The 22,915-nt window shown below is 31.3% G+C and overlaps 1 protein-coding gene across 7 annotated transcripts in view; it reads left to right on the top strand.

Annotated features, from left to right (window-relative positions):
- LOC143054053 (dyslexia-associated protein KIAA0319-like protein) overlaps positions 1-22,915 on the top strand; it is a 52,363-nt gene that overhangs the window by 22,400 nt on the left and 7,048 nt on the right. For 2 of the 7 annotated variants that reach the window (XM_076226911.1, XM_076226912.1), the window contains exons 6-27: positions 832-1,011; positions 1,640-1,831; positions 2,648-2,836; positions 4,712-4,740; positions 7,500-7,560; positions 8,283-8,381; positions 8,804-8,904; positions 10,621-10,708; positions 11,035-11,124; positions 13,266-13,398; positions 14,291-14,355; positions 15,426-15,586; positions 15,791-15,914; positions 16,365-16,497; positions 17,426-17,583; positions 18,057-18,208; positions 18,606-18,744; positions 19,348-19,418; positions 19,950-20,053; positions 20,560-20,708; positions 21,461-21,583; positions 22,375-22,471. In XM_076226911.1, the coding sequence (XP_076083026.1) occupies positions 832-1,011; positions 1,640-1,831; positions 2,648-2,836; positions 4,712-4,740; positions 7,500-7,560; positions 8,283-8,381; positions 8,804-8,904; positions 10,621-10,708; positions 11,035-11,124; positions 13,266-13,398; positions 14,291-14,355; positions 15,426-15,586; positions 15,791-15,914; positions 16,365-16,497; positions 17,426-17,583; positions 18,057-18,208; positions 18,606-18,744; positions 19,348-19,418; positions 19,950-20,053; positions 20,560-20,708; positions 21,461-21,583; positions 22,375-22,471 (2,638 nt within the window). The remainder of the gene's footprint in view (positions 1-831; positions 1,012-1,639; positions 1,832-2,647; positions 2,837-4,711; positions 4,741-7,499; positions 7,561-8,282; positions 8,382-8,803; positions 8,905-10,620; positions 10,709-11,034; positions 11,125-13,265; positions 13,399-14,290; positions 14,356-15,425; positions 15,587-15,790; positions 15,915-16,364; positions 16,498-17,425; positions 17,584-18,056; positions 18,209-18,605; positions 18,745-19,347; positions 19,419-19,949; positions 20,054-20,559; positions 20,709-21,460; positions 21,584-22,374; positions 22,472-22,915) is intronic. The other 5 variants (XM_076226913.1, XM_076226914.1, XM_076226915.1 and 2 more) reach the window with 5 other exon arrangements.

Here is a 22,915-nt window from a genome sequence, read left to right as displayed (position 1 = left end):
TGGAAAAGCTGTATTTTAACTTTGGGTTTCCATAGATTTTTGTTTCTAACCATTGTTTAAAAATAAGAATGCTATATCTGCATGAAAATGGTTTTTTTCTTGGGATGCATCTGTACAGCAGTTTGCTGTGGTGTTTATTAAAATTATGCATGTGTTAACTTTACCCATAAACAGATAATGTCAAAATGATACTTAAATAAAATAAAAGAGTAGATGGTCTTTTGGTAATTGAGTTAGTATACTGTGGATTCATTTATATTCATTGGATACCAATTTTTCGTGGATGTCGTGGGAACTGGGGAACCACGAATTTAAATGTACAATGAATTGCAAATTTTGTAAAGAAATGTATGCAGACTTTTCCAAAACAACGAAATTAAATATCCACGAAAATGCAAGTTTTCCTCAATCCACGAAATTTGGTACCCACGAAAAATAATGAATCCACAGTAGGTCTGATTAGTAAATGATTAGGTTTATTGTATCACCTGTGATGGCATATTACTGTTTATTGTGATTTTAAATGTTTTTGGCTATATTATAAAATATTTCATTGGTATGGTTGATACTAAAATTGATAATGTTACTTTCAAGCAAATATAAAATGTCACAAACATGACAAATATAGACCTCCTTTAAAATGAAAGAAAATGGTAAAAAATAAAATAAAAAGTCTGAATGTATAAAAAAATCCTTGAAAATCAGTTGGTTTACAGTACTACAAATTAATGTGTCTGTTATTTACTGATAAGTAGATCAGACTATACATCACAATATTCAGTATATTTTGCATGGCTTTTGAATCTACCTTCCCTAACCAAACCATTTCAGCATCATCGCCTGTGCATAACCATCACAAGACAAAAGTACATCATTGTGAATATGGACTTCGTCGCCAATGTGACCATCATCAAGAGTGCTATATTCCTAAGCACTCGCACAGTAGAACTGGTATCTGTAGGTGTGAAAAAGGATACCAGTTTGATAGTGATAATAAATGTGTCTCTATAGGTAAATATAAAAAACGGTGTGATAATAGATATATTGACCTAGCTGTCATCACTCCTGTTCATACTTTTTAGTCAATACTTAGTCATAGCAAAATATTGCTAAATATTCTGATCTCAAATATGTTTTGTTGTACATTTGAGCTTTTGTACTTTCTTGATGATTACAAATATATACATGTTTCTATATGATGTTGTCATGTATAGGTGAATGCGTCCTTTCTGTACCCCCACCACTTTTATTCAAATTTTCAAATGTTTTAAATGTAAATTTCTTGTAGACACATGGACATTTTATTTGTTTCCTTATCTTGCACATATGTAAACATGTTGAAGTAACATAAGCTATTACATGTATCAGTTTTTGATGTCTATTTATTATTTCACTTTGATATGGTAAACATAGTTATGTTAGTTCAACATTCGTATTCTATGGATGCTAATTATATAACTGATAATTTTTGTATTACTATAATGTGAATTTTCGTAGGTGAAACCAAAACATTTATTATTGAGAAAAACATTGTAAAAACATTAAATCTAAGTGGTAACGATTTGACTTAAAAAGAGTAATGAAGTAAAATTTTGACTGTTAAATAGAAGTTAAAGAAATCAAACTTTGAAAATTTCAGTGACAACAACAGAAGCCAACATAGAGAGTCATAAATCAATCCACTGTGAATATGGCTTACGTAATCAGTGTGACTCAAAGGAGGAATGTTTTATTCCTGAAACTTCTCATAGTCGTACAGGCATCTGTGTCTGTATCCATGGCTACGAACGCAATGACAATTTCACATGTGTTGATGTTTCGTTTGGCTTAGGTATACATTGTGTTTAAAAGTACCGTTGAAAGTTTATTACTGAAATAAAGATCAGTAAAATAGTTTATCAGACAAAAAACTATATCAATGGTATTTTTACATTGCTTGTAAATATCATTAGCAGTTAATAGTTTAACTAACATGTTATTTTTTGCCTGCTTATTTAACAGTTCATACGTTTAAATAATTTACCGGTACAACAGAGGTCATTTACTGTTAATTCAGAAATTATTGTGTGAATTTATTATTGCAATTTTGTCAATTTAGACTAAAATGCAATTTAAATTTTTGCAATATTGAACAAAAAAATCCTGTTTAATTCATGTACAAAATTTCAAAATGGCTGTGTTTAAATTATTGTAACCCTGTTGCATTTTTATCAATGATAAGAACATCACAATGATTTCTGAATTAACAGTATATGTTTATCAATTGATCTTACAAGTGGTCTATTTCAGTTTAATTGTTTATGAAGCTATTTAAAACAATAATTAGGAATTTTAATTTGACATAACTTTCCTAATTTACAACACGTTTTCAGGTCTTTATTATTCTACTGAATAGGTCATATCAAAATTATCTAACGATAGAATTGACTTCTTGTAAGAAAATTGGTCAACAGATGAATGATTTCTGTTGTAATTTTTTGCAAAAAATTATATAAGATTTTTTTTTTTTTTTTTTTCTCTCAAGAGAATTGAATTCCTATCAGTAAATAGAATAAAAGAAAATATGAGATTAAGAGAAAAGAAATGTTATAAGATAAACTTAAAAAATTTGTAATAAAGAAATTGAGATTGGCAATTCAAATTTCAGACAATACAACAGATGCAAGTTTCATACCCGATAATAATCGAACTCAATGTGAATATGGTCTACACGATCAGTGTGACTCTAACGAGGAATGTTTTATCCCTGATAACTCACATAGCAGAACGGGAGTCTGCATCTGTATTGATGGCTTTGAACGTGGGGACAATTACACATGTGTTAATGTCTCGATAGGTATAAAAAAAATTGGTTGCATATATTTTATTAGCCTTTCCTTTTGATTACAAATACTTAACAATTCAACATTTACCCTCATAGAAGTAGCATATTTCTTGTAGTTGTCCGTATATATATATAAACTTTAGGCTATGCATAGATACCCTCCAAACCTGATGATTAGTCTGATTAGTCTGATTGTTCCTCTAATCTTAAGCTGATTAAATTTTTCCCAACTAGTTGATTATCTATTTACAATATCCCTATATAGATATTAGAAGATGCGCTATTATTTCCAACCAGACGACTCTGCTCCAGAGAAATGAGTCATAACACAAATTTAAAAAAATCAGAAAGTCTCTTATTAAATGTAAAAATCAAAAGCTCAAACACATCAAATGATTATATGATGTATCCATCGAAGTTTAAAAGAACCGAAGGGAAGTGTTTCAAGCAATAATAGGCAATTACCGCCTGTCATTTTCAGTAAAAGTCTTTTCAAAAACAGGTTCTACCATCAAATCTTTTGCGATACAATATTAAACATCTTTCAACAATTTAATTTTAAATATTTAATATTGTTACTCTCAGCAAGCCTCAATTCAGCTGTCTCGTTACAGAAATGTAGGTCACACAGGATGCTGAACAGATATATCATGTTAAGGAGGGGTATTTGCGAAAAATACCAGTCGAGAGAATGTTAAATTTCACGATGCGTAAGGCGAGGGAAATTCATTCTCAAGACTGGTATTTTTCGCAAATACCCCTCAATAACATGATATATCTGTTTAATTACACCGAATGTTAATGTACTAAAACGCATTGATGATCGTGACGTTACAAGCGTCCAGTTGGATAGAGTATTTTTTGGCAAATACCATGGCAGAGAGGGTAAAAAAGGCATATCCTTTTAGGAAATACCCCGGCGGCGTTAAAAATGAACGATATTCATTTGATAACAGTAAATTGGTGAAAAATACACTGGCTATTAACCAATCAAAACCCCGGATTCTTACATTAGGTGTAATTAAATGGTAGAATCTGTTTATACTCATTTCAGATTATTTAGATTTATAGGACATTCTCTACTATTTTGTATTGAGGATTTCTTTGGTAGTTACCTGTAGTGGTTTTATATCTATGTAATTGCCTTGCTGCTGATCATGTTTCCAGGTTTTAATATTTTTAGGAACACTGTTAAATGAAAGAAAAGCAATTTACCAAGAGTTAGTTTAATTCAAAGGTTTAAATATTTTACAACATTTTCAGGAACTTATATTTACAAACGTTTCAACTTTTCAAAGAAAAATATGCCTTCAATATCAATAATATCTTTTCAGTGTTGTTCATAAAAAAATGATTTCCAGACCATAATAAAGAGCATTGTAATGTTATATGCTCCTAATAGATTATATTTATGCCTTAGCATTTAAACCTTTCAAAGAAAGATATATGTTTTCAATATCAATAATATTTTTTCAGTGATGTTCATAAAAAAAATATCAATTTGACTTCCGTATTATTTCTAGACCATAATAAAGAGCATTGTAATGTTATGTTTCTAATAGATTATATTTATGCCTTAGCATGTTCTTGGTGGTGGAATATTCTGATTTAACATGTCTTTTCATTCACTTACATAATATTGCAATGCATTATACTTATTGATGAATTTTATTTGTTTATGTTATATGTTCATCCTATTGTAATTTTGTTTTGTTAACTTATTGTTACTTTATTGTTTTAAGAGAGAATGTAAATATTTATCATGTTTTTAAGACCAAAAAATGGATAATTTAAATAAAAAAAATTTGCAGTGAATTCTCTAACATTCAACATATTCAATACTTCTGTTTGGTAGGCATTAATAATTTACATTTGTTTGTGTTTCAGGTGATTTAGATATCACAGCCTCCAAGAGGGTAGGTGGAATTAACCTAATTACTTAAGGTTATCTTAGTGGGTTATAATTACACCATAAATATTTCTATGTGTACGTACAGACATACGTCCCATTGTTGGTTTTCATTCTGTAACTTTAGTTTGCTTCAACCAAATGTTATGACACTTATACAAAAAACGCAGTTCAAGTTTTAATTTAATTTTGGTGGCATCACTTTTACCGTTCTAGAGTTATGCCTCATTTTAAATGAAAAAATTTGCCTCAACCCAATGTTAATAAACTTATACACAATGCTTATGACCACAAAATACAGATCAAGTTGAATTTTGGTGGTGTCACTTCAACTGTTCTATAGTTATACCCCTTTATAAATAGAAAAATAGGAATCTTTTATCTGTTCTAAAAATATCAATGATGTAATTGTTAACAGAAATTTTAAAAATTGGAGTTATCTTCCTTTGTCCTGATTGTAGTTGAATTAACTACAACCAATGCTTTATACAATGCAATGTTAAATATTAAAACAATCTTTCCCCTTCGGTGCTTAAAAGCACTTTGATTAATGTTCTTCAGTTTTGTTTGATTAATGTTCTTCAGTTTTGTTCCTTTATAACTTTTTAGCTCACCTGTCCCGAAGGGACAAGTGAGCTTATGCCATCACTTGGCGTCCGTCGTCGTCCGTCGTCTGTCGTCCGTCGTCTGTCGTCGTCTGTCGTCGTCTGTCGTCGTAAACTATTTCAAGAATCTTCTCCTCTGAAACTACTGGGCCAAATACTTTCAAACTTTAACTGAATGTTCCTTAGGGTATCTAATTTATAAATTGTATGCGAAGTTTTGATCTATCAACAAACATGGTCGCCATTGCTAAAAATAGAACATAGGGGTCAAATGCAGTTTTTGGCTTATAACTCAAAAACCAAAGCATTTAGAGCAAATCTGACATGGAGTTATATTGTTTATCAGGTCAAGATCTATCTGCCCTGAAATTTTCAGATGAATCAGACAACCCGTTGTTGGGTTGCTGCCCCTGAATTGGTAATTTTAAGGAAATTTTGCTGTTTTTGGTTATTATCTTGAATATTATTATAGATAGAGATAAACTGTATACAGCAATAATGTTCAGCAAAGTAAGATTTACAAATAAGTCAACATGACGGAAATGGTCAGTTGACCCCTTTAGGAGTTATTGCCCTTTATAGTCAATTTTTAACCATTTTTCGTAAATCTTAGTAATCTTTTACAAAAATCTTCTCCTCTGAAACTACTGGGCAAAATACTTTCAAACTTTAACTGAATGTTCCTTAGGGTATCTTGTTTGTAAATTGTATCCGAAGTTATGATCTATCAACAAACATGGTCGCCATTGCTAAAAATAGAACATAGGGGTCAAATGCAGTTTTTGGCTTACAACTCAAAAACCAAAGCATTTAGAGCAAATCTGACCTGGGGCTATATTGTTTATCATATCAAGATCTATCTGCCCTGAAATTTTCAGATGAATCAGACAACCTGTTGTTGGGTTGCTGCCCCTGAATTGATAATTTTAAGGAAATTTTGCTGTTTTTGGTTATTATCTTGAATATTATTATAGATAGAGATAAACTGTTAACAGCAATAATGTTCAGCAAAGTAAGATTTACAAATAAGTCAAATGACGGAAATGGTCAGTTGACCCCTTTAGGAGTTATTGCCCTTTATAGTCAATTTTTAACCATTTTTCGTAAATCTTAAAAATCTTTTACAAAATTCTTCTCCTCTGAAACTACTGGGCCAAATACTTCCAAACTTTAACTGAATGTTCCTTAGGGTATCTAGTTGTAAATTGTATCCGAAGTTATGATCTATCAACAAACATGGTCGCCATTGCTAAAAATAGAACATAGGGGTCAAATGCAGTTTTTGGCTTATAACTCAAAAACCAAAGCATTTAGAGCAAATCTGACCTGGGGTTATATTGTTTATCAGGTCAAGATCTACAATGTATCTGCCCTGAAATTTTCAGATGAATCAGACAACCTGTTGTTGGGTTGCTGCCCCTGAATTGATAATTTTAAGGAAATTTTGCTGTTTTTGTTTATTATCTTGAATATTATTATAGATAGAAATAAACTGTAAACAGCAATGATGTTCAGCAAAGTAAGATCTTCAATTAAGTCAATTTGACCAAAATTGTCAATTGACCCCTTAAGGAGTTATTGCCCTTTAAGGACTTTTTTCGCAATTTGTTCATCATGTTGACTTACTTTAAAAAATCTTCTCCTTTGAAACTGCTGTATCAATTTCAGCCAAACTTAGGCTAAATGAGTTTCAGAGTATTTAGTATAAATTTTATATTTTATTTCCTTGTATGTCAAGAAACATAGCTACTATGGCTAAATAGAACATAGGAGAAAATGATTATTTTTTTTGGCTTTTGAAGAAAATAGGACGATCCAAAAAACATTTAAATAAATTGAAAAGCCAAAATAATCATTGATGAGAGATTTAACCAAAAGAATTAAGGTGAGCGATTCAGGCTCTTGAGAGCCTCTTGTTATGATATGCAAGCAGTGACATCATCTGTGTCCCATGGACACATTCCCCATTTATTTATTATAACTAATAGTGATCGTTTAGTTTTTGTTGTACGCTGTATAGAGATTTGGTATTTTGACCAGTTGTTAAATTTCTTGTATCTTAGGTCTTTTATCTATACATGTAAATGTTAGGACTTTTGTAATTAAGTAGTTTGTCTGTATTTGAAGTTATAGTTACATTGATCAATTATTTCTATTTCAGAATAAATCAACAAATTCTCCAACAACTACTACCACCACTGCACCAACCACTACTATAAAAGGTAATAATTTATCTGCTTGTCTTAAAGACATTTAATTATGTTTTTCAGATTTCATATTTTATACCTCTTATGTCTGTAGGGGTAAAATGTTCTTCAGTCTATATGTCTGATTGTTTGAAGGTTCATCCTGTATTAGGTTAAAACTTTGGTTTAACATCATATAATTTAATTTTTGGATGTAACACCTCTTCTGATTGGCTTAATGTGTTTTTCTATCAGCTCATAGACATGATTTTTATTAAATTATAAGAAATAACTGTAATATAAAATAAAATAAAAATGTGGTGCACACTTTAAAAAACCTGCTACAGGTTTTTCAGTATGCACCACATATTTGATGTTATTTATTCTTTAACATGAATTTGTGGTTGAAACTTAGTTTATGTGTGAGCCAGTCATGGTGTCCTATGTACACACATTCTTGTTTAAGTCATATTTTCAGTACTTTACTTTACAAATCAGTGGAATTTAATGTCCATAATGGCCATGAAACCAATAACTATGGTGACTGATACAATTTGTAATAAGAAGTTTAATTGGTGAAAAATATTTACAGTTTGATTAAAGAATATTCTCATTATGCAGTTAAACAAGTCTCTAAATGCATGGTAAAAAAAGAACATTCAAAACATTACACACAAAAAATCCTTTTCCCATTTAAGGTGTAAAGGTTATTGCGTATGAGGTCAAATGTTATAATTGAGAAACTATTTTTCTTTCAGTTATACCATTAACGGTGTCTGCAGGAAAAGATAAAGTTATACAGCTACCTATCAACGAAGTCACATTAAATGCGTATGTCATCAGTAAAGATGAAGAAGGTAAGGGGATATAATTTATGCAGTATTATTAATTATATAATAGAAAACAGTGAGAGAAAAAATGAGAAAATTAAAAAAAAACACAAATAAAAGCAGTAATACAGCTAACATAAATAACAAAACAAATATAACATAAGATAATCAGAAGTCCACAAAACACATCACAGATTGAAAAATAGGAGCAGCTATTCCCAAGAACAAGACATTAAATTGGTGAGGTTAAAATCAGAATATAAACAACTAACTATAATATCCTGAAAAGTTACATTGATAAATAATTTTGTGTGTGACATTTTATAGATTTTTGTATTTGTATATTCTGATAATCAACATTATTTGCTACATGAACACTAAATAAATAAGAATTACATCGATACTTGAAAAATTATGACAGAACTCACCATTTCGTTATATATTTGTAGAGAAGAAATTTGATTATGAGTGGTCTATCACATCCATGCCTGACGGAGGAGAAATTGGTACAATGGTAGGCAAAAACACAGACACGCTCAAATTGTCAAAGGTAAGATATATTCTGGGGATTCAATATTTCTTTTGAGGATCTAGTGAATCACATGCGTATAATATAAGTGTTTAACAATATTTACTTTAAAATAGTTGTCACAGTCAATACCACTGTCCTATGGGCAGTCCATGTATCACAATAATGACCGTTCTACAATAACTATTATGCTTATTCATGTTATTTCATTGAGGAAACATGTTTTTAAAAATTCTAATAAATTCAAATTGTTCTAAACAATCTCGAGTTATTTTATGATTTTTATAGAAAAGAATGAAGACCAGTCATAGTGATACCTATAAGTCACTGTAAATGATTTTTGTCGAGCCTGCAACTTTTGTTGCAGAAAGCTCGACATAGGGATAGTGATCCGGCGGCATCGGCGTTAGCTCACTTCTTCAAAGCTTTATATTTTAGAAGGTGGAAGACCTGGATGCTTCATACTTTGTATATAGATGCTTCATGTTACGAAGTGTCCGTCAGTCACATGTCCAATGTCCTTGACCTCATTTTCATGGTTCAGTGACCACTTGAAAAAAAAGTTCAAATTTTTGTAATGTTGAATTCTCTCTTATTATAAGTAATAGGATAACTATATTTGATATGTGCGTACCTTGCAAGGTCCTCGTGTCTGTCAGACAGTTTTCACTTGACCTTGACCTCATTTCATGGATCAGTGAACAAGGTTAAGTTTTGTTGGTCAAGTCCGTATCTCAGATACTATAAGCAATAGGGCTAGTATATTCGGTGTATGGAAGGACTGTAAGGTGTACATGTCCAACTGGCAGGTGTCATCTGACCTTGACCTCATTTTCATGGTTCAGTGGTTATAGTTAAATTTTTTTGTTTTGGTCTGTTTTTCTCATACCATATGCAATAGGTCTACTATATTTGTTGTATGGAATGATTGTTAAGTATACATGTTTAGCGGGCAGATGTCATGTGACTTTGACCTCATTTTCATGGTTCAGTGGTCAAAGTTAAGTTTTTGAGTTTTGGTCTTTTTATCTAATGCTATATGCCATAGGTCAACTATATTTGGTGTATGGAAATATTTTATGATCTTTATGTCAGTCGAGCAGGTTTTATTTAACCGTGACCTCATTTTCACAGTTCATTGCACAGTGTTCAGTTTTTGTGTTTTCGTCTATTTTTCTTAAACTATAAGTAATGTGTCAACTATATATGTTGTATGGAAGCATTGTTAGCTGTACCTGTCTGCCTGGCATGGTTCATCTGACCTGGACCTCTTTTTCAAGGTTCATTGGTCTTTGTTTAGTTATCTTGGTTAATGTTAAGTTTATGTGACAGTTGTAATAAAGCTTAGCTTTATACTTAGGACTATCAACATAATATCAATGATTAGTATAGAAGATGAGACATTTCAGTGTGTGCACTCTTGTTTCTATATGCATATTTGTGATTTGTGAGAAAAATTGGTTAATGTAATGAAGTATGAATGTGAGAATTGTGATACACTTTTCATTCTGTGGTTCAAGGGAAAAAAAATACATAAAAATGGGTTAATCTCTGGGTCATGACATCAACAAGGAGTAAAATAAAAAAAAACTACATGAAATGGGTTAATCTCTGGGTCATGACATCAACAAGGAGTAAAATAAAAAACTACATGAAATTCTTTAAGATAAGACACGATTACAGCAATTAAAAATATTAATTGTAATAATAGATTATTGTTATTTTACTTATTTTCAGTTAATAGAAGGGCTGTACACATTTACAATCCATGTTAGAGGACCTCACCAATCAGGAGAAGCCTTTGTGAACGTCACAGTATTAAAAGGTAATATCAGAAGCCATTAGTTGAAAAAAAAAATTCTGCTTTTTTATTTTTGAGTTTTGTGATGAAACTTAGCATGATATTTACCACTTCTAGTAGGTGTGTCATAAAAAAGAAGAAAACCTTTTTTTGTGCCTATGTACAAAAATTGTTTCTGCTTCAGAAATTCAAAACCCCTTGAATTCAATGATGAATCTTGTTATTAAAAGAAAGTTCTTAGACTATGTTCAAAGTTCTTGTGTATATATCTTTTTATATAAATAATACCATCTTATTGAATAAATATGTGATCTCATTCTGGTTTTATAAAACATTTTATTTTGTTTTAGCTGCTAGACAGAACACACCCCCTGTAGCAGTCATCAAACCAATGAACCAAGAGGTTAAGCTCCCTAACTCTGCCATACTGGATGGTTCAGGTATGTCACTCACTGTAACCTAGTTTGTTATGAAGGTCACTGTAACCTAGTTTGTTATGAAGGTCACTGCAATCTTATTGTGTTTTAGATGGAATTTTACATATGTAGCTGTGATCAAACCAATATACAAAGACGTTAAAGAGATATAAGAAGATGTGTTATGAGTGCCAATGAGACAACTTTCCATCCAAGTCATAATTTGCAAAAGTAAACCATTATAGGTCAAAGTACTGCCTTCAACACAGAGCCTTGGCTCACACCGAACAGCAAGCTATCATGGGCCCCAAAAATGGCTAGTGTAAAACCATTCAAACAGGAAATTAAAACCAATGGTCTAATCTATATAAAAAAGAGAAACAAAAAATGCTTATGAAACAATTCAAAGGCATATTTCCAAAAACAAGTCAATAGACACTGAACGAATAAATTTAATCTACCAGTATCACTTAATGTACTTGATTGTCCAGTTAGGCCACTATAACCTTTTCTATGATATAAGGTCACTGCATACTAATTCTGTTGTAAGATTAAATACTACACATATGGCAGTCACCCAATCTATAATCAAAATTGTTGAATTCTCCAATACATTCACACTTGATAGATCATGTAGGTCACTGTAACCTTGTCTATATTGTAGGCCACTGCTTATTAGTTCCAGTGTCAAATTAAAAACTTCACATGAAGCAGACATCAAACTATAACCAATTAACACATTATTTTATTATTCAATTTCAGAAGAATGAAAATATTGTATGGCAATCTTACCTTTAATTTCTGTGATTTTTTTTTAGCAAAAATTGCTGCAGAATAGTATTAAATCACATATATATTTAAATAGCGTTATTTTTTTACTGCATTTACTGAAATGCAATTAAATGATTATAGATGCACACATAAATTTCTGAATACTATAAATTCAGAAATTATTGCGAGGTTTTCATTAACCCTTTCGCCGATGAGTCCCGGTTTACCGGGATTCACGCTTCAGACAACTGACGACGAGTCCCGTTTTACCGGGATCGGAATACATCTTTTATGTTTCCCGCTCAAAACAGTGCAAACATGAGTTATCTTTCTTTGATGAATACCCGGATGAAAGTGTAAACATAGCGCTTCCGTTTGTTGAAAACCGTGTCAAAATCAGACGAAATTTACGGAATTTACGAGAATTTGAAATGAGGGAACATTTTTTTTGAAAGAATATGGAAGAATTGAAGCCAAACTAGTATACTTTTTTGACATAAAATGTCGTTTTATGAACAAAACACTTGGAATGGACATCGTTCAGTGTGAGGAATTTGTACAGCCTCATAAAATTTTTCAAAAGTTTGCCGTTTTGGGTTAAAAAATTACGATTTGGGGTCAAAGAGCAGAATTTTGAGAATTTCACCTAGATAATGCCGAAAATTTGAAAATTTGAATATTTTATGAGGAAAAAATTATCAAAACATGAATAAAACTGTGAACATGGTGTTAGTGAATGAAATAAATACACAAATAACTACAAACAAGTTTTTATTGACATTTATTATGAAGATCTCCCACTTGAGCAATAGTAGCCAGGGAAGCCATCGTCTCAGAGTAGCTTCTGTCTGGGCAGCAATCGGTGAAAGGGTTAATGTGAATAATTTCGACTGAATGAGTATTGCAATCTAATAAGATATCCCACTCTTAGATCTGATACATATAGTTATAATTTAATTTTGGATGTAACACGTCTTCTGATTGGCTGACGTTATTTTGTTATGAGCCCATAGACATAATTTAGTCATGTGACCGCGACATCATCAACGTTTTTCATGGTTTTCTAAGGTTTAAAATGGAATTTAGAATTAAATTATAAGAAATGACTGTAATATTTTTTCTGTCTATTCGAAATAACATAAAAAATGTGGTGCACACTGTTAAATAACCCGCTACGTGCGTTATTCAGTGTGCACCAAATTTTTTATGTTATTTCTTCATAGACAGAAAAAATATTACAGTCATTCCTTAAATATATAGATTTTCCTGAAATCACAAATATCAATTTTGCATCTTAGGCTATTCTTCAAAATTCCACCCCCTAAAAATCAATGTGAATTTGCAGTAAACAGGAATTAATAGCAGGAAATGTATTTGTATATCTTCTATTTCAGATAGTAAAGATGATGATAAAATAGTGAAATATCACTGGGAGGAGAAAAGTGGTCCATTACAAGGTCAACAGTTACAGGACGATACAGCCATGTTGACATTGAAAGATCTGGCTCCAGGAGTATACATGTTTGAGTAAGTTAGCATATTAATATGGAGAAACCGGCCTTGTGATCAAGACAATTTTGTTCTTAAAATTTATAGATATAAGTTAGTCAAAACAGTGTTGTATGGTCCGAGAACACAATTGTTGTCCCTTGATTTTCGTTGTTCACGAATATAGTCCCTAGTGTTGACAGTAGGTTACTTTCCATTAATTTTTATACTCCTTCCAAATTTATTTCTCCATGTTTAATGCCTCAGATTGCAAGAAGGGGGGTGAAATTACACTGTAAAAAAATTTGGGTCCAGAATTTTAAAGGAAAGTAGTGATTTGGTCCAGCTGAAAAAGGTAAAAAATTAGCACTTCGGTAGCTGTCAAAAGATTTCAAGACACCCTAAACATAAAATTGTTCATATTTTGAGTTAGAGCCAATGAAGTTTTCTATAATTTTGATATAATTTTCCCCAAAAGTAGTACAACACACTGTAAAAGTTTCTTTGAGAGAGCACAGGTGGGATGTTTTTTTTTATTTTCATTTATGTTCTAAAAGAAATGCAGTACGAAATAATTGTTGTCTCGGACTGTATATGAAATTCATAGATTGATGCTTTTTATACGACTGCAAAAATTTTAATTTTTTGGTCGTATATTGCTATCACGTTGGCGTCGTCGTGACAGGATTAATATTCAACAGCATAGTGAATTGCTCAAAGGCAAAAAAAATATTTTAAGTTCATTAGACCACATTTATTCTGTGACAGAAACCTATGCTGTGTCAACTATTTAATTTTAGATTTAAATAAGTTTGAAGAAGAAATCTTTAATTGATTTGTAAAATCTTGACATTTGTTTTGTGTAAAAAACCCATATAATGTCAAAAATTTGATCACAAACTAAGATACCAAATGTTTGATTTTATTTCAGATTAACAGTTACAGATTCAGATGGTGCCTCTAATTCTACAGTAGCAAATGTAACAGTGATTAAAGGTAATACAATTTTAATCAGATGTAAAAAAAAACATAAATTGATTAGAACTTATTAAAAAAAAAATTGTATAAAGATGCTGGTTGGTGGTCAGGAGGTACTTTTAAAGGAGTAGATCTGTTAAAGGCTGATTATGACCTCAAATTTAGGGTTCATCTGATGAATGATTTTGAAACTTTTTAAACACTTAAGTGTCTACTTCAGTCGATTCAATTAGTTAATATGAAAGATTTAAACTGACTTAATAATGAAAACCCATAAATTGGCGGAAACCATAAATTTTTAAATTTTGAAGATTTCAGTTATTTAGCATGACTTACTGATGCTAGTACCCAATATATATGTGAATTATATTGTCAAAAACAACCCATATTTATACAACAGAAGTAATCTACTTTCCAATAAATAGCTAAAAGTTTACATTTAACAATTTTGTAAAACTTCTATATTTTGGGGCCAAAATGGGGTCTTACTGGACCTACTCCTTTGTTGTGGGTTGTACTTATCCAAAGACATATTTAAGAATACATTAGATTTTCTGAACTTTTATAATGTGACTAGTTGGATTATACATTCAATGTACGAGATGGTGGTTATATGTCAATATAACAGCATCCAAAAGAACCAACAATCTTTCTACCCAATATTTTGTAACAGCCTCTGTAGTCTCATGTTGCAGGAGTTTATAATTATTTTGTGATTTGCTTGATATTTTAACAAAGAATTTTTACCAATTGGATATCTGAGTAAAAGAATTTTATTACTTAAACCCCTTTCCTAATAAGAAAAATCTTTAAATATTGATATACAGTGAACTAATTGTTTTTGATGGAACACTAATTTTGTGGATTGCCTGGGTAAATATTAGCCCTAAATTCAAATGATCAAAGAAGAACAGAGTTTTAATAGAATGTATACAGACTTCAGAAAAACCATGAAATCAGGTGTCAACAAAAATATAACTTTTCCTCAGTCATGCATAAAAAATAAGGTCAACAAGAATAAATGATTCCCCTGTAAAATAAACAATATTTTGATGTTTATATTGATTACGTTTGTCTTGTTCTTACAGAGACAGATTACCCACCTAAAGCTAATGCTGGATCAGATGTAATTATCCATCTACCACAGAACTCAGTTATACTGAACGGTAACCTCAGTACTGATGATAAAGGGATATCAGAATATGAGTGGATCAAGGCTGCTGATGATAAACTGACCGCTGATATGACGGTAAGGTCTCTTTTGTAAAGGTTAATTAAAGGTAATATCAAAAACTTCTAGAAAAATTTTAGTTGTATTGAACTGCAAGATGTTTTAATGTAATATCTTAGTTAGGTTGCATGACATTAGTGTAAAAAAATCTACACTTTAAGAATTAAGAATAAAATTTTTGGTGAAAAATGGAATTACAAATTTGCTGACATTATATTTCAGGGTGTGCGGACAGAGTTTCTACATTTATCTAATTTACAAGAAGGTGACTATACTTTTACATTAAAAGTGACAGACGCAGCCAAACAGACATCATCAGCAGAAGTACATGTGTTTGTCAAACCAGGTAAGTTGATGATATGAATTTTAGAAAAACTATAAGCTAGAAATTTGCTTGAAGATTTGTATACTAGCATTTATAGAAACAAGAAGATGTGATATGAATGTCAATGTGACGACTCTCCCCCAGAGACAAAAGGATGTAGAAGATAACAACTGTAGGTCATCATAGGGCTTTCAACAATGAGAAAGACCCAATTTGGATAGTAAGCTATAATGAAAACAAAAAGAAAACTATTGGTCTTGTATATAATAAATGTTCGAAAACAATACACTCTTTTTATCTGACTGGTTTTAATATTATTTCAGATGTGAATCATCCACCTAAAGCTGATGCTGGTGGTACGAAGACTATTTATCTCCCCTTGTTGTTATTATTTCAGATGTGAATCATCCACCTAAAGCTGATGCTGGTGGTACGAAGACTATTTATCTCCCCTTGTTGTTATTATTTCAGATGTGAATCATCCACCTAAAGCTGATGCTGGTGGTACAAAAACTATTTACCTCCCCTTGGATGGTATTGTCCTAGATGCTTCCAACAGCACAGACGACAAAGGAATCACTCAATATAACTGGGAACAAATCCCGTAAGTATTTCTTTTTATGCCCCACCTACGATAGTAGAGGGGCATTATGTTTTCTGGTCTGTGGCTCCGTCCGTCCGTCTGTGCTTTCCGTTCGTCCGTCCGTTCAGGTTAAAGTTTTTGGTCAAGGTAGTTTTCGATGAACCTGAAATCCAATCAACTTGAAACTTAGTACACTTGTTGCTTATGATATAATCTTTTTAATTTTAAAGCCAAATTAGACTTTTGACCCCAATTTCACGGTCCACTGAACATAGAAAATGAAAGTGGGAGTTTCAGGTTAAAGTTTTTGGTCAAGGTAGTTTTTGATGAAGCTGAAGTCCAATCAACTTGTAACTTAGTACATATGTTCCCTATAGTATAATCTTATTAATTTTAATGCCAAATTAGATTATTACCCAATTTCATGGTCCATGGAACATGGTAAAGGATAGTGCAAGTGGGGCATCCGTGTACATTGGACACATTCTTGTTTGATCTTACAAGTGGCAGCATCGACTCCAATTATAATTGACTGGTATTTTTCTTACACAGATCTTGGTTTTTCTCGAGGCACTCTGGCTCTCCTCCACCAACAAAAAAAATATTGTCAAGAGTGCTGAAAGTGTCATTTAACAATCAGTCAATCTTACAAGTTCTGTCTTTAACCCTTTCACTGATATTAGCACTTTCAGCTGTCTGAAGTGTGAATAATGGGATTCATCGGCTAAAGGGTTAAAGGACCAAGGACTCGCAAATGGGTCATTATGGATTTGGTTGTAAAGCTTGATGCTCTATTATTAAGCATGCTCCTTAATAAAATCTGGTAGTGATGACAGATCTTGTAAATATAACAAGTTTAACCTGGTTTAGAGGAAAAAAAATCAAACAAAAAATATAATGCTTTTACTTGTTGTAAATAAGTAATGTTCTTATTCCATATGATTTGCAGTGGAGTTGGTGGAAGTAAATTAGATATAAAAGACCCAAAATCAGCTGTAACCAAGGCAACAGGGGAAGTAAAAGTTGGAAAATATATATTTGTATTGACTGTCAAAGACGTTGAAGGAACAAGTTCCGTTATCAATCATATAATAAATGTAAAGGAACGTGAGTACAATTTTTTTGGATTTAATTACAAAACTTTCATGTCCTTTTTTCTTTAAAGATATTGGGGAATAAATGTCATTGACAATGTGTACTTGTTCTTATCCATATGATTTTACAACAACAGTACAGTCAACCCTGTATTAGGTTGGTTGTTTAAAACAAGTGCTTGTTGTAGTTTTCAAAATAATAAAACAAATCTAATATTTTTGAAATTACAATAACAGTACAGTCAAGCTCAGTAGTTTAAAACCATGGCCAGTGGTAGTTTTCGAAATAATATTTAAAAACATCTCTAATATGTCTGAAATATATGTAATGAGTAAAGCAAAAACATAATCTGATAATTTGAGGAAAGAGGAATTAACAACATAGAGGCATCACAAACAAAATTTTCTACAATTATCTTTGAACCTTTGTTCATAAAAATGGCTGCTCCATTGCTTGTACTGGTTTACATTTCAAACTTATTGTAGATCCTAACTCTAAACCAGTGGCCAACGCAGGAGAGGATCAGATTCTAATGTTACCCATTGATATTGTCAAACTAGATGGGTCCAAATCATCTGATGATAAAGGAATCGTCAAGTACAGCTGGACCAGGGACCCTACAAGTCTGGCAGCTGGGGTATGTATAACATGTGGTAAATCTTTCAACAGAAATATTAAGAAAAAAAAAAGGAACTAAAGCAATTTTGATAGATATCTTGAAACAAAATAATAAATTTATTGCATTATATTTGCTTAGAAAGTCATTAGTGTGGAACTTAAGCTGAATTTTATAATTGTTTTAAATGAAAAGTCTTTCATTTATAATTGTTTTAAATGAAAAGTCTTTCATTTTGAAATTTCAACCTAATACAAGTTCTGAAGTTCTGCTGTAGTTCTCCTAAAAAACATAATTTCTGTATCAATTTAAAAAAGATTTTTTTCCCATCTTGATAGGAGGGAGATCCTTTAAACAGTTCAGTTTTTAGATGACCTGATTTTCTACTTTCATTTTGTATATTTTTTTTACATAACAGGATCCTCTAAATGGTTCTGATCACAAGGCAGTACTACAGTTAGTTAACATGGTGTCAGGACGGTACACATTCAAGTTGACAGTTTTAGATGCTGAGGGTCTGTCCTCAAGTGACTCTGCATCTGTTCTCCTCAGAGATAGTAAGTACAGACTGGTGGATTCAATATTTGTTGTGGATTGATAACGTCCTGACTATGCCATGGCAATTTTTTTAGAGAAATGGCTGTTTTTAGATCTGACATATTAATTTTTATATGGTATGGTAGTCATAGGTGACCTTTCTGCACTTAAAAGTCCAGATTATATTAATATTTTCATTTATTAATAAGATCAACATGCCTATAATTGCTTACATTTTAATAAACTTTGTCTCATTTGCAATCATGCCACATCTCGTTATTTTTATATAGATTTTCATGGTTTGAACACATTTATTATTGTTGCAATTATAGGGGCCAAATTTTATACCTCCAACATTGAGTTCTTTTGTTTTTTTGTTTTCTATGATAAAAAAAAAAACCCAGACACTAAAACACTAAAGTGGTTCTAATCATTACATTTATGTGTTTGAACAGATTCTCATCAAGAAGATATGTTACTTTAGAATTAATTTATTAATGCTGCAATTATAGGGGCCAAATATCATACCTCTTCCATTGAGTTCTTTTTGTTTTCTACGGATTAAAAAAGCAAACACTAAAGAGCTTTAATTATTAAATTCATTTATGTTTTTGTTTGAACAGATCCTCATCAAGAAGATATGATAGAACTAGATATAGACACAGACATAAGACAGTTTACAGAGAAAGACAAAGTAAGTATACCATAAAAGTAAATAACTTAGGTATGAAAGTATATATATATATATTAAAAATTAAATTTAAAAAAGAAGGGCAGATGATACTAAAGAAATATTCAATAGCATAAGTTCATAATAAACTGACGGTGCCATGTCTAGAAACACAAAAACAACAAAAAGACCAGTGGAAAAAGACAATCAGTACACAAAATAATTTTTTTAAGACTGAACAACATAACCACAGATCATGTTCCACGTTCATCACCTGTCAAAATCTTGCCATTGTATTCTTTTTTTCAACAACTATTGGGTTCTTTTTTCTGTATATACTTTTATTTATCTTTGTGAATGAAACTTAAAATCTTTTGAAGTAATTTTTTAATTAAATACTTTTCAGGATAATCTCATTGGTCAATTTTAATGTTTAATCTGACTATGATTAAATCTTCAAACAATTATTATGCAATTTTTTTTTTGCTTTAACGCTAAAAAGGATACTCAGCTAACGCCCATTTGTTAATAGTCATTACAATATTTGTATTGTAGGAAAATCTACAAAGTCAGTTATTGTTGATGTTACCAAAAAAATCTGACAGTGTTAAAACAGAGGTAGTGATGGATCATTTAGAGGAGGAAACATCTAGTTCATTGTAAGTTCTCCCAACTTCACTGTATTAAATTCTCCTAACCTTCTTGTAAGAAATCTGACAGTGTTAAAACAGAAGTTGTTCTGGATCATTCATAATATGTCTTCTTTCTGCCTTTATCACTCTTTTCTAACCTTTGATCTGGCCTTATTTACGATGATCTATATACTTATCACAGACATTTATATAATGTTAAAAATGAAGTTTATAAGTTTGCCCCTTGTTTATCAAACCCTAGTTTGATTGCAGATTAAAACAGAACAAAAACATGATTTCTATGCAGAAAAACCCACTAATACAATAGGAAAAATCAATTATCATATTTTCATCACTTTGGTACTTTGAATAACCAGCTGCTTGAAAATTGGTACTTACATGATCAAACTTATCTCCCCTGAAACAATCAATTCCCTTTAAGTCAGCTTAAAGCAAGTAAAGGTGTTGAATTAGAGTATTTCAAGTGTAGCCTAATCTAATTTCATCATATGTTGTATATATTGTTGTTTCAGGATGAAGGTATACTTCCATGTAGAGGATGAATACAGAGATGCTGTAGAAATCAGAAATGGTATGGAGACTAAGAAGTTGTTAAGTGAGAAACTGAGATCTGCAGGCAATCAAATACTCAGCTATCAAGTTATAAATTTAGACACAATTAGTAAGTATAGTAACTGTGATCAAGGGTAAATGTTCCAAATATGATAGATACAATTAGTAAGTATAGTAACTGTGGTCAAGGGTAAATGTTCCTAATATGATAGATACAATTAGTAAGTATAGTAACTGTGGTCAAAGGTAAATGTTCCAAATATGAATTTATTAATTATCATCATCAGGAATTTGTAAAGCCTAAGTGGAGATTGTTCAATTCAATTATATTATTAATATATTCAATATTTTGTAAATGTTTATAGTGTTCAGTATTACACTAAATATCACGATGTCATTAAGTAATTTTGAACAGTTTTTAAAGGCATATATAGATATCTATTCATATCATTCCAATAGACAACTTTCAAGTTCGATGCATTTTCGTCAAAAAATTTGGTTTCTGTTAACATCATTCGTGCATTTAGGGACATCGTCGCTTCCGTTCCCATGTTCAGTGATTGGTTGGAAAACTATGATGCTTGATTGCACAAATTATTTTCGGCAAATTGAATTCTCATAATTGACAATCAGCACTGCTCTCATTAGGCAATTGTGATTAAGAATCTACAGAACAAACATTATTTTGAGTTTATCCTGCACAATGACGATCACTAAGTCGCAAGATAAATGTTAATAGTGCTTTGATACAGGCGATCCCCTCTATCTGGTAAAGGACGTCATAAAAGCATGCATAATTGCCGAGTTTTTTCCAGTGAACTTGAAAGTTGTTTATTGATATGTTTTTATTTTCTATTTCAGTTTGTCAAAACAATTGCTCAGGTCACGGTCACTGCGGTAAAAAAAACAGAAACTGTATCTGTGATGCTTTCTGGATGGAAAATTTCTTAAAAACTTTAATATTACATGATGAAAGCAATTGTGGTATGTATCCTCCTCCTTACTGTGGAGCACCTTCTTACCTCACAATATTACATTTGTCTCCTTTTCTTTAAAACACCTGTCAATCTAGGCAAAACATAATTCTGAGCTTTGACATAATTTCTCCTGAAGATAAACCATTCTCTATTTCAGAAAGGTATATAGTTATTGAATTGTCAAAGCTTTGAATATTCTGATTGCCAAGACATTATTTACAAGAGCAATGAAGTTGAGGACAGAAGTTATATTACTGAATTAGTTGCTTTTTAAGCTGAACTTTTTATTTTAATGAAGAAAAAAAATATAAGATGCATTATGATTGTCAATGAGACAACTATACTACAGAGTCCTAATGATACATATGGCCTTAAACAAATAGACAATTCCGATATTGTACATATAAAAAAGAAGATGTGGTATGATTGCCAATGAGACAACTATCCACAAAAGACTAAAATGAAACAGACATTAACAACTATAGGTCATCGTACGGCCTTCAACAATGAGCAAAGCCCATACCGCATAGTCAGCTATAAAAGGCCCCGATAAGACAATGTAAAATAATTCAAACGAGAAAACTAACTACAGTCCGCTTCAAAAAGTTAAACCATAACAAAATATTTGCTGTGTAACAAACTAATAAAACAAGGAAAAAATATGACAGCCAGTACATAACAACAAGTTTTCTGATTATTGTTTCATTTTGAATTTAATAAACTGTCCTGTAGTGCTCTCAGTGCTTTGATATTCATTTGTCAAGTTTATGAAGCTAATATAAATCCTTATCATTTCAGATTGGAGTATATTATATTTTGTTATCGTTTCATTCCTCATTGTGGTAGCCATCACAGCAATAGTGTGGGGTTTTATTTGTTGGTGTAAAAATAGAAGGTAAATCTATTAATAGAAACGGTCTAATTTTGACAATTATAATTTAAAATCTGTTTGTTTAACATAGAAGGCAAATCTATATATACCTTCATATAAATATAGCCAGTGAAACCAACCCCTGCATAAATGGGTAACTCGTGTAAACTGTCTAATGCCTTTTAATGCCTGACAGTCTGAACATTTCTAAATTGCCTGCCCCCTATATTTAATTAGATTTACTTTGCAAATTGTTATTTTGTATTCCCCACTTAGGGGCATTATGTTTTTGGTCTGTGCATCTGTCTGTTTGTCCCGCTTCAGATTAAAGTTTTTGGTCAAGGTAGTTTTTGATGAAGTTGAAGTCCAATCAACTTGAAACTTAGTACACATGTTCCTTATCATATGATCTTTATAATTTTAGTGCCGAATTAGAGTTTTGACCCCAATTTCATGGTTCACTGAGCA

This window comes from Mytilus galloprovincialis, chromosome 12, assembly GCF_965363235.1.
Source record: "Mytilus galloprovincialis chromosome 12, xbMytGall1.hap1.1, whole genome shotgun sequence".
Taxonomy (NCBI): Eukaryota; Metazoa; Mollusca; class Bivalvia; order Mytilida; family Mytilidae; genus Mytilus; species Mytilus galloprovincialis.
Note: the sequence above shows the minus strand (reverse complement) of the source record. Positions and strands in the feature narration are given on the sequence as shown.